Source organism: Natrix helvetica (assembly GCF_964273705.1).
Source record: "Natrix helvetica genome assembly, chromosome: 1".
NCBI classification, from domain to species: Eukaryota; Metazoa; Chordata; class Lepidosauria; order Squamata; family Natricidae; genus Natrix; species Natrix helvetica.
This window is the reverse complement of record NC_138548.1, coordinates 342,282,324-342,296,748: the sequence shown is the minus strand read 5'-3', so window position 1 is coordinate 342,296,748 and position 14,425 is coordinate 342,282,324. Positions and strand designations below refer to the sequence as shown.

Here is a 14,425-nt window from a genome sequence, read left to right as displayed (position 1 = left end):
CTTCTCACCTCCTTGTCTTGGTGGCTCCTGGAAAAGAAGTGGTATTCAGCAGGTTCTGACCAGTTCTGGAGAACCGGTAGCAGAAATTTTGGGTAGTTCAGAGAACCAGTAAATACCACCTCTGACAGGTCCCGCCCCCATCTATTCTCTGCCTCCTGAGTCCCAGCCGATTGGGAGGGAATGGGGATTTTGCAGTATCCTTCCCCTGCCACGCCCATCAAGCCAAGCCCACAAAACCGGTAGTAAAAATTTTTGAATCCCACCACTGTCCTGGAAGATATTTTACAGAAGGCCACAGAGTGCCCAGCTTTGCCGGCAAATACAATATTGCTTGTTAAAATGGTCTTTTTCAAAAGTCTTATTGTTTTGGGGCTATCGGTAAACTTAATCTTTTCTAAGGTAAGTTTATATATTTCTCTTGCTTTCCTTTTCTTCCAAAGTCATTCTGAGATGCAGGAGCATGAATTGTTATGCCAGACGAGCGCCAGCAATGTGTCTACAGAGTTTTCCATCACAGTCAAATACGGCCATCAAGAACGGAGATTGGAGCATTCCTTCTTCAAATACACCCTTGACCCCAACATCACCTATGCAGAACCAGCCAAGAGTTTCCAGAGGTAAGCGCAAACAGGGCAGATCTTGAGATGATCTGTTTGTCAGGGTCCCAAATGACATCCAAAATTAAATCAGAGTCCGAGGGCAAAGTATTGCTCAAAGTTCCAATTTATTAAGAGAGCCATGTTGGCACATCTGGGAAAACCTTAATCTGAAAGCTTCCCAGTTTTCCCCACCCAGTTGAAAGTTGAAGATCTTGTCCCCACACCCACCAGTCCATCACATGGTCCAATCTCCCACTGCCATGCTGACAGTTCCACCCATCCAGTTCCGGTCAGGTGCAGAGGTGTAGAGACAAAGGATGACCCTGGATTCTAGAAAGGAATTTTATTTTGACAACATCACATTCTGTTCCTTACTATTCCCCCTCCCAATTCCCCACTAATCAAACAGCATAGTAGAATAGAATATTAATGTGGCAGGCCAAATATCCCAAAAGAAATTGGCTGCAGGCCTGACACTGTTGTGGTTGGCAAATCCTGTCCCTTCTGCTTGTTGTTGTCTAATATTGATAATTTTAGGAGTCCAGGAGTGTCTAAGAGGGACAGATCCCTATCCTATCTTATGCTGAGGTACTTTAGCATTTAAGGATTAAATAACCTGCAGGTTTCTGTCCTGCTGTCTATTGGTGTTTCTGAACCTGCGGTGTGGAGATCATTGGTACATCATGAGGACTATGCTAGTGGTTTCCGATATAGAGGCCAAAATAAAACAATAATTAAAACTAAAACAAAGTCTCAGAAGACAGTTGGGGCAAATTGTTCTCAGTCGTTTTCCAATTTTATATGTAAATTGAATGTTGAGGTCCAACAGATACCATTTGAAGAAGAGCATAATGGACTACTCTTCTTATTGGCCCCAGACAAAGGGTTGAGTGGCCATGAATTATAGAAGTTGTACTCTGAACCATTTGGACAGCACCAAGCTGCCACCTCCTGTTCTACGTTGCCTGATGAGGTTCTATGTGGCTGCAAGGAATCACTCTGGGATTGCTTTTCGTTACTTTAACGCAGAGGTGGGCAACTATCAGCCCTTAAGAGCCTGTGGACTTCAACTCCCAGAATTCCTGAGCCAGCATGAATGAATGAATGCCTGGCTCAGGAATTCTGGGAGTTGAAGTCCACAGCCTCTCAAAGGGGCCACATTTGCCCACCCCTGTCTTAATCTCCAGAAGTTGTGAATGCCCCAACACTGGAAGTCTTTAAGAAGATGTTGGATAGCCATTTGTCTGGAATGGTATAGGGTTTCCTGCCTAGGCAGGGGGTTGGACTAGAAGACCTCCAAGGTCCCTTCCAACTCTACTATTGTATTGTATTGTATTGTATTAATGAAACAATTCCAAAACTTCAAATACCAAAGCTAAATGTGCTCAAACCGGGAATGTTTGCTCATCTGTATGCATTATTTCAGTGGCGGGCGAGAGATAAGAGTTCGAGGGCATAACCTCGATGTCGTGCAGTGGCCAAAAGTCCGGGTCACCATTTCACCCTTGGAGCGCCGACGTCGGGGAGTGGGAAGATGGCGTAGGATTATTCCAGAAACAGGATGTCTAGAGAACGCTCTCTGCAGTGTCCAGCAAGTAAGTGAGATTTTAAAAAAATATCTGTCAGGGTTCCAAGTAACACCCCCAACGCAAGAAGACTCCGAGGCTAGAAGTTCCTCAAAGTTCCATTTTATTAGAGATGTCATATTGGCACATCTGGGAAAACCCGAATCTGAAAGTTTCCAGGTTTTCCCCACCCAAAAGAAAGCCCAAGTCCCTTCCCCTGCACCCACATGCCCCATCACATGGTCCAATCAATGCACCGTCCCAACTGGAGATGCCTCCCAGTCACGCCACTCCAAGTGCAGGCTGAATGTCCTTGATTCTCCGAGAAAGGTATGTTATTATGGCTAGATATCCTTGCAACTCCCTGCAATCCCCCCTCCCAGCTTCCCACAGCACTAAGGGTGGTAGACCTGAAGTTCCAAAGAAAAAGATGGCCTGACAATATCTCTCTTAACCTGTTTCAAGTTAATTCTAGAGGGATCCCAGTTGGAGAATAAGAACCATGTTCTCCTCTCTTCAGAGCCAAGACGAATCAGTGGGATTGAAGACAGTTCAAAAGTTTGGATATTATTCCAGCAGTCAGAGCCATTTGGCTTCAGCTGATGTTCCTAGCATGCCACATATGGAGGAAAGGAGCCATGTTCTATTCTGGAGACATTCTTGAGATCACCCAGATGGCAAAAGCCAGTTCCCCACCTATCCAAAGAGCCAGACTATAAAAAGTGTCGGTTTAAATTACAGGAAGGCAAATTCTTATTGAGTGTTAGAAACAACTTCCCAAACAGTAAGAATACTTCGACAGTGGAACTAATTACAGGTAGTCCTTGACGTACGACCGCAATAGAGTCCACATTTTCTGTTTTTAAGCAAGACAGTTGTGTGTTTTGCCCCCTCTTTATGACCTTTCTTGCTACAGTTAGTTCCACTTCAGTTTTATAGGGTTTCCTGCCTAGGCAGGGGGTTGGACTAGAATACCTGAAAGGTCCCTTCCAACTATACCTCTTCTATTCTATTCTGTTCAATTCTAATTCTAATCTATTCTACTTCTATTCTATTTTACTTCTATTCTAATTCTAATCCATTCTATGGTGTTCTAATTCCTATTCTATTCTAATTCCAATCTATTCTACTTCTATTCTATTCTACTTCTAATTCTAATCCATTCTATGGTGTTCTAATTCCTATTCTATTCTAATTCCAATCTATTCTATTCTACTTCTATTCTACTTCTAATTCTAATCCATTCTATGGTGTTCTAATTCCTATTCTATTCTAATTCCAATCTATTCTATTCTACTTCTATTCTACTTCTAATTCTAATCCATTTTATGGTGTTCTAATTCCTATTCTATTCTAATTCCAATCTATTCTACTTCTATTCTATTCTACTTCTACTCTACTTCTAATTCTACTCCATTCTATGGTGATCTAATTCTATTCTATTCTAATATATTCTACTTCTATTCTATTCTTTCTATTCTATTCTTTTCTAACTCTACTCTACTTTATTCTATTCAAGTTAGAACCACGGTTGTTAAGTGAATCTGGCTTCCCCATTGACTTCGTTTATGAGAACTTCACGGAAGGCATCATACGGCCCCAGGACAACACAACCATCATACATATGAACCAGTTGCCAAATTTTAATCAGGTGACCCTGAGGATGCTGAAATAGATCATAAAACAGTCATCCGCCCCCCCGTGCCATTGTGACTTCAAATGGTCACTAAATGAATGGTTGTAAGACGAAGACTACCTGTAACCCAAGAAGTGGTGGGCTCCAATTCCCTAGACATGTTTCCTTTCCCTAGAGAAGTTGAAACTAGATAGCCCTCAGTGAGGAATGCTTCAGTTTGGGATTCCTGCATTGAGGGATGGATCTACTGGCCCCTTCTAACTCTTTGGCCTGGCTTCGAAGTTTTCTGCTACACTGGGGGAGTGTGGTGCCGTTTCTGCAGTGCCAACAACTCTGTTAAATCTTTATTCCATTTACTCTAAGCAATTGCTGCTCATAGAGATATTTGAGTCTTGGGGTTTCCTTAGGAGTTTTTGCAGAGATGCATGTATTTCTTTATTTTGATTAAAACATGTGTGCATCCGCCCATTTTCTAACCAATTCTGGGCGTCTCCCAATCGAGTTACTACTGCATCATTACAACTTATAGGTAGTCCTTATGACCACAACGGAGCCCAACATTTCTGTTGCTAAGCGAGACATTGGTTAAGCGAGCTTTGCCCCATTTAAACGACCTTTCTTGCCACAGTTGTTAAGCGAATTGCTGCAGTTGTCGAGTTAAGTCACAGGGTTGTTAAGTGAATCTGGCTTCCCCCTTGATTTTGCTTGTGAGAAAGTCACAAAAAGGGGATGACGTGACCCTGGAACACGGCAACGGTCATAATTATGAGTCAGTTCCCAGGCGTCTGAATTTTGATCACTGGGGATGCTGCAAAAGTGTGAAATAAATGGTCATACGTCACTTTTTCCATTGCTGTTGTAACTTCAAATGGTCAGTAAATGAACTGTTGTACGTTGAGGACTACCTGTATAACTATCCCATGTAGTATAATTCCCACCCTTTACCTTTTTAACAACCTTATGAGATGGATTGGGTTGAGAAAGAGTGAGTGGCCTAGGGGCACCCAGCCGTCTTTCATACCTGAGACAGGACTAGAATTCCCAGTTTCCTGGTTTCTAGCCTGATGCCTTAATCATTACACCAGACTGGCTCAGTTGTAGCAAAGCAGGCAGAAGGAATCATAATCAAATGTGAATCTCATTTTTTTTTTTAAAAAAATGTCCATTGTTTAAATACATCAATAGTATCTTTTTACTACTGGATTTGTGTGAATTTTTTCCTTTACACGACTGCAAATTGTATTCATTATTAATTTATTTTCATGTGAAGGTTTCATAACAATGGGGCATACATCTGACTCCCAAACCCCCCATCCCAATTCCCCACCCCCACCCCAAGCTCTCTGTAAAATAATTTGGACTGAAAAGCAAAATATAGACTCGAAGCTTCCCTGATTCACTTGGGTCTTACAGATTTTGGTCCAAATTTCTAAGCTCTAACTCAGTCTACTCAGGTATAGGAATGGGCCTTGGAAAAAGGGTATGGAGAGCCGCTTCAGGAATTTCTTGGAAATATAAATTTCTTTTAAAACGGTAGCTTTGGAAGAATTGTAATCATTAATTTCCCTTCATTTCTGATCCTAGTTTGAAGAGCCATGTCAAGTCAACTCCTCCAACCTCATACTTTGCAAGACGCCAGCAATTAAGACATTGCTCCACTCCGTTCAAGTAAGACTGGAGTTTGTCCTGGATAATCTCAGCTTTGACTTCAATGCCTTTCACCCCACTGGCTTTTCTTATGAAGTTGACCCTTCCCTGAAGCCCCTCAATACAGATGACATCACCAAACCTTACCGTCACAAGCCTGGAAGCATCATCTCCGTGGAGGTAAAAAGAACAATTTGTTCCCCATAAGTGGAGGCAATGCCTCTTCTTTGGTTATTGGCTGTGATTACCTTGCATGATGTAGGATACTGCTCTTACGGCTGAGATTCTCAGGGTACCGTTTTTTATTTTAATTTTTTTTCTGAATTCTGAACTGCCCATCTTTCTCAAAGAAGGAGTCTGGATGGCCCACACAACAAATATTAAAATAAAACAAAGTATATACAAATTTTTAACGTATTATTTTATCTTTGAGAAAGATTTATTTATTTATAAATAAATACACAACTATATATGCATTTATATATATGCAATTTGAGGGATGCAGTGGCTCAGTGGTTGAGCTTGTCGATCAGAAAGATCGGGAGTTCAATGGTTTGAATCCCTAGCACCATGTAACGGAGTGAGCTCCCATTATTGTCCCAGCTTCTGCCAACCTAGCAGTTCGAAAGCATGCAAAAATGCAAGTAGAAAAATAGGAACCACCTTTGATGGGAAGGTAACAGCGTTCTATGTGCCTTTGGCATTTAGTTATGCCGGCCACATGACCACAGAGACGTCTTTGGACAGCGCTGGTTCTTCGGCTTTGAAATGGAGATGAGCACTGCCCCCTAGAGTCGGGAATGGCTAGCACATATGTGTGAAGGGAACCTTTACCTTTATATGCAATTGATCCATTCATTAATTGACATTGCAATTCTAGGAGCTCATGGGGTGATATAGCTAGTCTTCTGTCCACTAATTTTTTCCCCACAACTAGAAATCCGAGAGAGAAATGTCAGGCTGAGGTAACTCAAAATCAGCTATTAATTTCTATGGCTGATGGTGGCTGGAATTCGGATATGCCTGGTCCTAGCCAACACGTCTTACCAAACATTGATGAGCCAAGTAAAGCAGGAAGAAGAATATTATTCTTTCCGATTTACATGTAGTCTGCCTCAGGCTTGGACATTCTGTGTGACCCCTGGGATAATAATACAAGATATTGTGGACCACCGACCCCCAACCTTTTGGGCATCAGGGAACAGTTCTGTAGAGGGAGGTGTCAACTTTGAAGTGAACTTAGCTGAAACCATCTTGTGCTGCCTCATAGTTGCCATGATCCTTGAGAGGGGGAAAGGTTAAGGTTAGGGAAGTAGACAGACCAGCTAATAGTCAAAACAAAAAGTTTTCCTGTGAGAACCAAGGTCATCTCAACAAGTGGCTGTGAAAGGAGGAGAGGAGTGGCCAAGCAGCCTGCCAACTATTTTCATTGGACAATGTAACCAGTGACATCTGGGAGGGTGGATTTTTGCTCTTTTAATTAGGTGAAAACCATGGGAACTTTTAGAGTTGGTTTTCACTGGGCTGTGACAATATGATGTATCCAATAAACATGTTTTTTGACATAAGGTTTTTCCGAATATTGGAGGGGGCGTAGTTTTTTGTGCTGCCTGCATCCCGTGGATGGAGATTTGTCTGTTTGCGTGGTCCAGTTTCTGGCATGCCACAGACTCAGGCCGGTCCACAGACCAGGTTGGGGACCCCTGCTATAGACCTCCTCTACTTGCATAAACCTGACAGATCCTTTTAACGGGATGAAGAATCGATGATTTTTCCATTTTTTCTCACCTACAATTCCCTTTAGCACTAATCTCTGGATTGGAGTAGGAAAAAAATGGATGAAGAGGAAATCATAAATGTAGGGAGTGTTGAAAACTTATATGGCTGCAGGCATGGATGAATTAACCAGAGAAGAATTAAAAGTATGGGTGTGATTAAAATATAGATGTGGTTTGTTTATGGGGAGCTAGAAACTTACGTAATATGTACTTGAGGGGTGCATCTATGCCTGATGAACTGGAGGAATGCCACTATTGTTCCTTTATACCAGGGCTTAACTTGCTAGCTGGAGAATTCTGGAAACTGAAGGCCATTCATCTTAAAGTTGCCAACTTTGAAAAACACAGCTTTGTTCAAATGGCAAAGTAGGAAGAACAAATGCTAACACCGCATGGAGCTTGGTTTGCGGACGTAGCCTGGAAATGTTTGAGAGAAATCTGGTTTAATGGATAGGAGGATGACAGTGAATAAAATTTGAGAAATGAAGTGGGATTCTACACCTGGCGGGGGATGCATAAGCCAATTTTTTGCTCTTAGGAAGTCTTTGAGAAATGTGTGAATGTGAGAAAGAAAGATTAATGCAGAAAAAGCTTAACCGCCAGAAAATGAATCATAAAACAAACAGGTTTGAGGTAGAATGTATTTTTGTATGGAGTTCAAATTTAGTTATTGAATGTAATAAGCTATGATGGAACAGGAGCGTGTTTAGTAATAATTGGAATTCACAAAGAACGCAGGACCCTCAATCTCTCCTCGGCCCTCAGCGCGGAAAAGTAGCTGGAACCTAACAAGCTAGTGGTTATTTTATTTTTATTTTTGTTTATTTATTTGCAAACTGGAAATGAATAGACCAGGGTCCGTCAAAATAGACAGTGCTGTATTGATGGGACAATGCAAGCTGTCGATACTCTTGTTATTAATATTATTCATAGTATTATTAAGTAAAGTAGCATTTATTAAATTATTTCATATAATAAATGTTTGGAGTCGAGCAAACAATCTGAAACTTCATGAAGGAGTTGATGAGCTGTTGGAGAGCTCATTGGTATTGGTGTAGAGCAGGGTTGTCAAACTCAAGGCCCGGGGGATGGATCTGGCCCATGGGGTACTTAGATCTGGCCCACGGGGCCACCCTGGAAACAGCGAAGGACTGGACCACGGTGCTTCTGCCAGCAAAAACGGACTCTCAAACTCCGTTTTCGGCTGCCACAGCCTCCTGCAATCCTTTGCCAGTGAAAACGGAGCTCCGGAGCCCATTTTCGCTGGCAAAGCACTTGGGCCACCACAGGTGCCCCCGACAGGAGTGTCATCAAGCTGGCCACTCCCAACTTGGCCACGCCCCACCCCAGCCCCCTAAAGTCAAACACAACCCTGATGCAGCTCTCAATGAAATAGAGTTTGACACCCCTGGTGTAAAGTAACCATAGGAGCTTTTTCAAAAGGCAGCTGGCCTTTTTCCCCTTGAAGATATTTCGCTTCTCATCCAAGAAGCGTCTTCAGTTCTTTAAATGCTTCCATCCGTGCATGTATGTCTTTGTATATGTGTGTATTTGGATGTTTATGTGTTTGCACATATGTTTTATGTTTTATATGTTTTATTGTACGCCGCCCCGAGTCCTGTGTGGAGAGGGAGCGGCTAATAAATTCAAATTTATTATTATTATTAATTTATTATTATCCCCCACCATCCAGTCAGAACGGAAGACGCTTCTTGGATGAAAACCGAAATGTCTTCCAAGAAAAACAAAGTCCAGTTGCCTTTTGAAAAAGCACCTTTGGGACAACCAGGACCTGGATAACTGAGAATCTCCATTGACATGGCTTTTCACAAGGGTGTCCTTATCTCTGTTCCTCCAGGGAGAAAATCTGGATCTAGCCATTTCTAAAGATGAAGTAAAAGCCATGATTGGAGTTGGGGTCTGCTCAGTCAAGACCCTAACAAAGAACCACCTGTATTGTGAGCCTCCTACTGAACAACCGGCCCCTCAACACCGGGCTAAACGGGAAGGTATCGACTCACTGCCAGAATTTACGGTAAGAAATAATCCAGGACAGTGTTTCTCAACCTTGGCTACTTTAAGATGGGAGGACTTCAACTCCCACAATTCAACTCCCAGGAGTTGAAGTCTACCCATCTTAAAATGATTCAGGTTGAGAAGCACTGATCTAGGGACATTGTGAATTGAATTCAATCCAGAATGGGAAACTTGGTTTAGGAACTTTTTAAAAAATGTATTTATTTTATCAAACATGTATAAGATAGATATAAGTATAAACATGATTATGAATACATGGAAGGGGTACGAATAAATGGGGTTGTTAGGACAGGGACGGTAGGCACACTGGTGCGCTTATGCACGCCCCTTACAGACCTCTTAGGAATGGGTGAGGTCAACAGTAGACAGTCTAAGGTTAAAGTTATGGGGGTTTGAGGATGTAACAACGGAGTCAGGTAGAGCATTCCAGGCATTGACCACTCTGTTGCTGAAGTCGTATTTTCTGCAATCGAGTTTGGAGAGGTTTACCTTGAATTTGTATTTATTGTTTGCCCATGTAGTATTGAGGTTGAAGCTGAAGTAGTCATTAACAGGTAGGACATTGTAGTACATAATTTTGTGTTACTATGCCCAGGTCAGACCGAAGGTGGCGTAGTTCTAAATTGTCTAAGCCCAAAATTTCAAGCCTGGTGGTATAAGGTATTCTGTTGCGAGCAGAGGAGCGGAGGACTCTTCTCGTGAAATATCTCTGGACTCGCTCAATTGTATTAATGTCCGATATGCAGTGTGTGTTCCAGACAGATGAACTGTATTCGAGAATTGGTCAAGTGAAGGTTTTATTTGCCCTAGTTTGCAATACAATATTACTAGAGAAGAAGCTTGGTGTTCTGCTTTAAAAATTGCAATGATGTGTAATCCATTCCAGAGGAAACCGGGGGAAGGGGAGGGATTAATGAAAATGTTTGGTCATTGGTTTCTTCCTTCCCCTTCAGCAGCTTTGAGGGTGTATTGAATGGGTGCCCAACTTTTTGGCTTCCCTGGACTGCATTTAGTGAGGAGGAATTGTCTTGGGCTACATATAAAAAATATAATATAGCTAAGGTATATAAATATTGCTAAAATCACATAAGAATGCTAAAGGTTTACAATCTTGTGGGGCTACATTATTAGCTGTCCAGGGCTTCCTGCAGCTCATGGGCTGCAGGTTGCACAAACCTCGTCTATTGGATAAAGGATCTCAAATTCTTGTCAATAAAATGACAGTTCAAAAAATAATGCCAAAAGGAGGGAAAATAGGACTGGTGGTTAGCTGTGGTGCTTGAGAAATTGTGATGGGATGTAGTGAGGAGGTGGAGGGGAGGGGTGCATCCCAGTGGAGTAACGCAGCTCAGATATTATGAGAGAAAGAGGGTGAAGACAGCCCCTCCCTAATGTTCACAGACTACATTGTAGACACAGACAGAATACTCAGTCTGGCAAGATTCTGTCTACAGGCATGAAAAGAACTCAGCTTGGAAGGATTGCCACATGTCATTCTTCGTTTTGAGCCTGACAGAAATATTATGTGTGTCCCGGGTGATGCAATACGTCCTGCATCTGCCATGCCGTTGTATTTACATGCTTGTCCTCCTGCAGGTTCAAATGGGGAACAAGAACTTCTGGCTCGGGCGTGTGCAATATGACACAGAGAGCCAGCTCACTTTCCCCCTGGAGGCCCAGATTGGCTTGGGAGTGGGGACCTCTTTTGTGGCTTTGATTGTACTCATCATCGTCTTCATCTACAGGTGAGAAGAAGATGGTCAATTGTGGTCGTAAATCGAGGACTACGTCTAGATTAACCAATAAAGGGGGTACCTGCATTAAGATTTGGGAAGAAAGGGACCGGCATGGTTTCATTTTCTTTTTTCAATATAGGCGAAAGAGCAAACAAGCCCTGAGGGATTATAAAAAAGTTCAAATCCAGCTCGAAAATCTGGAAACAAGTGTTCGGGATCGGTGCAAAAAGGAATTTACAGGTACTGTTTCCGATTCTATCCTTTCTTACAGTCACAGATCAGAATTAAAAATAAAATAAAAAACGGAACGAAACAAAAGTTAATATTACATTACAGTTAGTAGAGAGATCGCCAATGAGTGACCAAAGTCTGCCTCATTTTACAGACATGATAATAGAATTTAACTTTATTCAAAGAAATGAAATGAACTGATCGTAACAGCTGCATACATAAAATAGATAACAATTTCCCAGTTATTTTACCAGGTAAGCAGTTACGAGTCCGTGAATCCTTATAGAGGGAACAATATAACAGCATATGAGCTGCAGTTTCAATGGCCCCTTGTACGTAAAGGCAATAGAGTCTCAGGTCATATGGGACTTTTTCATATCGGCCCTCCAGAACTGCTGTGGAAGAGCATTACAACATGCTAGAGTTAGTGCCCTTCGAAATTTAGAAATAATTATACAATATAGGCATCTGGTTGGTTTATGAAGGGTGGGAGGGGGGGCTCAAGAAAATGTTCTTAAGTACATCAGATAGATCCTGTTGGATTTCTTGGACTTTAATACATTGTTTAAATGGGGACAGTAAGACTTTTTTTCTCAGATTCCAGAACCTACCAGAGACAGAAAATGAAGACCTTAAGGATATTATGAGTACAATTTTAGCAGAATACATCAAGAGAGACAAAAACCAGCTGTGGTGGGATATGGACCTGGTTTATAGGATACATTCAGCATATGCTAGAAGTCATAATGTTCCAAGGAAGGTGCATGTTAAATTCCTCAGGAAGACCACAAGGGATGAGGTGCTTGGGACCCAAAGGGAGAGACCATTGAAATATAAAGATGAAGAAATTACCATTCTTAAACAGATTCCGAAAAAGATAAGAGAGAGAAGGAGGAAGTATTCCTCCTTATCAAAGAAGTTATACAATAAAGGAATTTGGTTTAGATGGTTATTGCCAGAGGAAATGTTGATCTTCTGGGAGGGAAATAGGATTAGAATTAACACAGTGCAGGAGGCTGAAGCCTTCATTAAAAAGCATCTCTCCCTCCTAGAGGACGAACACAGCGAACGTAGTGAAAAGGACAGCAAGGTATAAGACAAGAGGGAGGGGGGGCTGAGGCTCCCTCTGGGGACAGGGAGGAAGGAGCAATATCGAAAAGGCTCAGGTCACAAAAATAAAAGTATTTGAAATAACAGTAATTGGTGATATTCTAGAAAGTGACAAAGGAAAATGAATGAACACATGGTTGACAATATAGAATAAGACTTTGTTTTCTGCTTATCTTTTATCTTTTGTTTTTAAGATTGTAAAAATTGTGAGTTTTGGATGGATTTCTAGTGTGGGAGCTGCCAAAAAATTTTAATATATCCCCTTACCTTTCCCCATAAATGTGTAAAAACCAATAAAATTTTTGGGAAAAAAAAGACAACTTACTGTGGCCAGCTCGCCATGGGCATCTTGCCACGGCCAACTTGGTACAGCCATCTTGCTGTGGCCAACTCGCCATGGGCCAATCCACATGGGATAACTCAATGTGATAAATGTTATCCGCCGCTGTCCCTTCTGTGTTATTTCCATTTTTGTCAATGAAAATAATGTCGAAGAAACATTGGCGGATAATATTTATCGCATTGAGTTATCCCGCATCAAATTGTCCCTCAGGGAGTTTTCACACGGTGAGTTGGCGGTGAGAAAATTGTAGCGAGACAGCTGCAGCAAGTTGGCTATGGCAAGTTGTCCCATTCTGGTTTAAATACATATATTGAGTGCATCTCATAGATGAAGATGGCATGTTCACTCAGTTCCTGATATGAGGCAGAAACATTTTCAGTTTTCTACGTTTATGGCACACACAGAGACCCTCTCTTCTCAGGCCACTTCCACATGTCTTGTGTGACTCCCTCTGTTTCTAGACCTCATGACTGAAATGATGGATTTCACTGGTGACCTGGTTGGCACCGGGATTCCTTTCTTGGACTACAAATCCTATGCAGAACGGATCTTCTTTCCAGGCCACCGGGAGTCCCCACTGCAAAGGGACCTCGATGTGCCTGAATCTCGGCGGCAGACAGTTGAACAAGGCCTGGTGCAGCTTTCCAATCTCCTCAACAGCAAGCTCTTTCTCACCAAGGTATGTTTTAAATGCGGAATCAAATCAAATTAACCACACAAAACACAGTTCTGCCATGGCAGGATCCAGGCCCTAATGAATAGGCTAAAATATTGCATTCAGTATGCTAGGGCTGGGCTTCCATAATAATGCCCAGGCTTGTTTTAAGGCCTACGGACTGCACTCAAATAACATGCTAAACTTGTTCGGTTTCAGAAAAGCCAATGCAATTCTAAATTGCATTAACAAAGGGATACAATCAAGATCAAGTGAGGTATTAATACCACTCTATAAAGCCTTAGTAAGACCACACCTAGAATAATGCATCCAGTTTTGATCACCACACTATAAAAAGATGTTGAGACTCCAGAAAAAGTGCAGAGAAGAGCTACCAGGATAATTAGTGGACTAGAGGCTAAAACATATGAAGAACGGTTGCAGGAACTGGGCATGGCTAATCTAGTGAAGAGAAGGACCAGGGGAGACATGATAGCAGTGTTCCAATATTTGAGGGGCTGCCACAGAGAAGATGGGGTCAAGCTATTTTCCAAGGCACCCGAAGGAACAATGGATAGAAACTGATCAAGGAGAGATTCAACCTAGAAATAAGGAGACATTTTCTGACAGTGAGGACATTCAGCCAATGGAACAGCTTTGCCTTCAGACGTTGTGGGAGCTTCATCACTGGAAGCTTTCATGGAGAATGATTTGTCAGAAATGGTGTAGGGTCTCCTGCTTGCCAGAGGGTTGGACTAGATGACCTACAAGGCCCCTTCCAACTTAGTTAATCTGTTTAAAAAACTTGGGGGTTGGTTTTTGTTTTTTGTTTTGTTGCCTTGGCATGTTGTGCGAATCTAGCCTGCTCGTTGAATTTTCAGCATAATGCAGAAAACGGGTAACCCAGTGGCAAAGTTAAATAGTGTTGTGCAAAGTCAGTGGATGTTCGCTACATGAAGCATAAAAGCAATTTCCTAGTCACCAGGATAGAAAAACATTGGAAAGCCTATTAGCAGTTATTACAAAACGTGTTTAAAAAGAACCTCCCGAGCATATGACTGCTACTCAGCGCAACTTTTTATTTAAAA

At 42.0% G+C, this 14,425-nt stretch overlaps 1 protein-coding gene across 3 annotated transcripts in view; it reads left to right on the top strand.

Annotated features, from left to right (window-relative positions):
- The window catches only part of PLXNB1 (plexin B1), a 205,177-nt gene that overhangs the window by 155,334 nt on the left and 35,418 nt on the right, over positions 1 to 14,425 (top strand). For all 3 annotated transcript variants that reach the window (XM_081947378.1, XM_081947379.1, XM_081947380.1), the window contains 7 exons: positions 441 to 617; positions 2,026 to 2,194; positions 5,385 to 5,627; positions 9,084 to 9,260; positions 10,859 to 11,007; positions 11,138 to 11,238; positions 13,144 to 13,361. In XM_081947378.1, the coding sequence (XP_081803504.1) occupies positions 441 to 617; positions 2,026 to 2,194; positions 5,385 to 5,627; positions 9,084 to 9,260; positions 10,859 to 11,007; positions 11,138 to 11,238; positions 13,144 to 13,361 (1,234 nt within the window). The remainder of the gene's footprint in view (positions 1 to 440; positions 618 to 2,025; positions 2,195 to 5,384; positions 5,628 to 9,083; positions 9,261 to 10,858; positions 11,008 to 11,137; positions 11,239 to 13,143; positions 13,362 to 14,425) is intronic.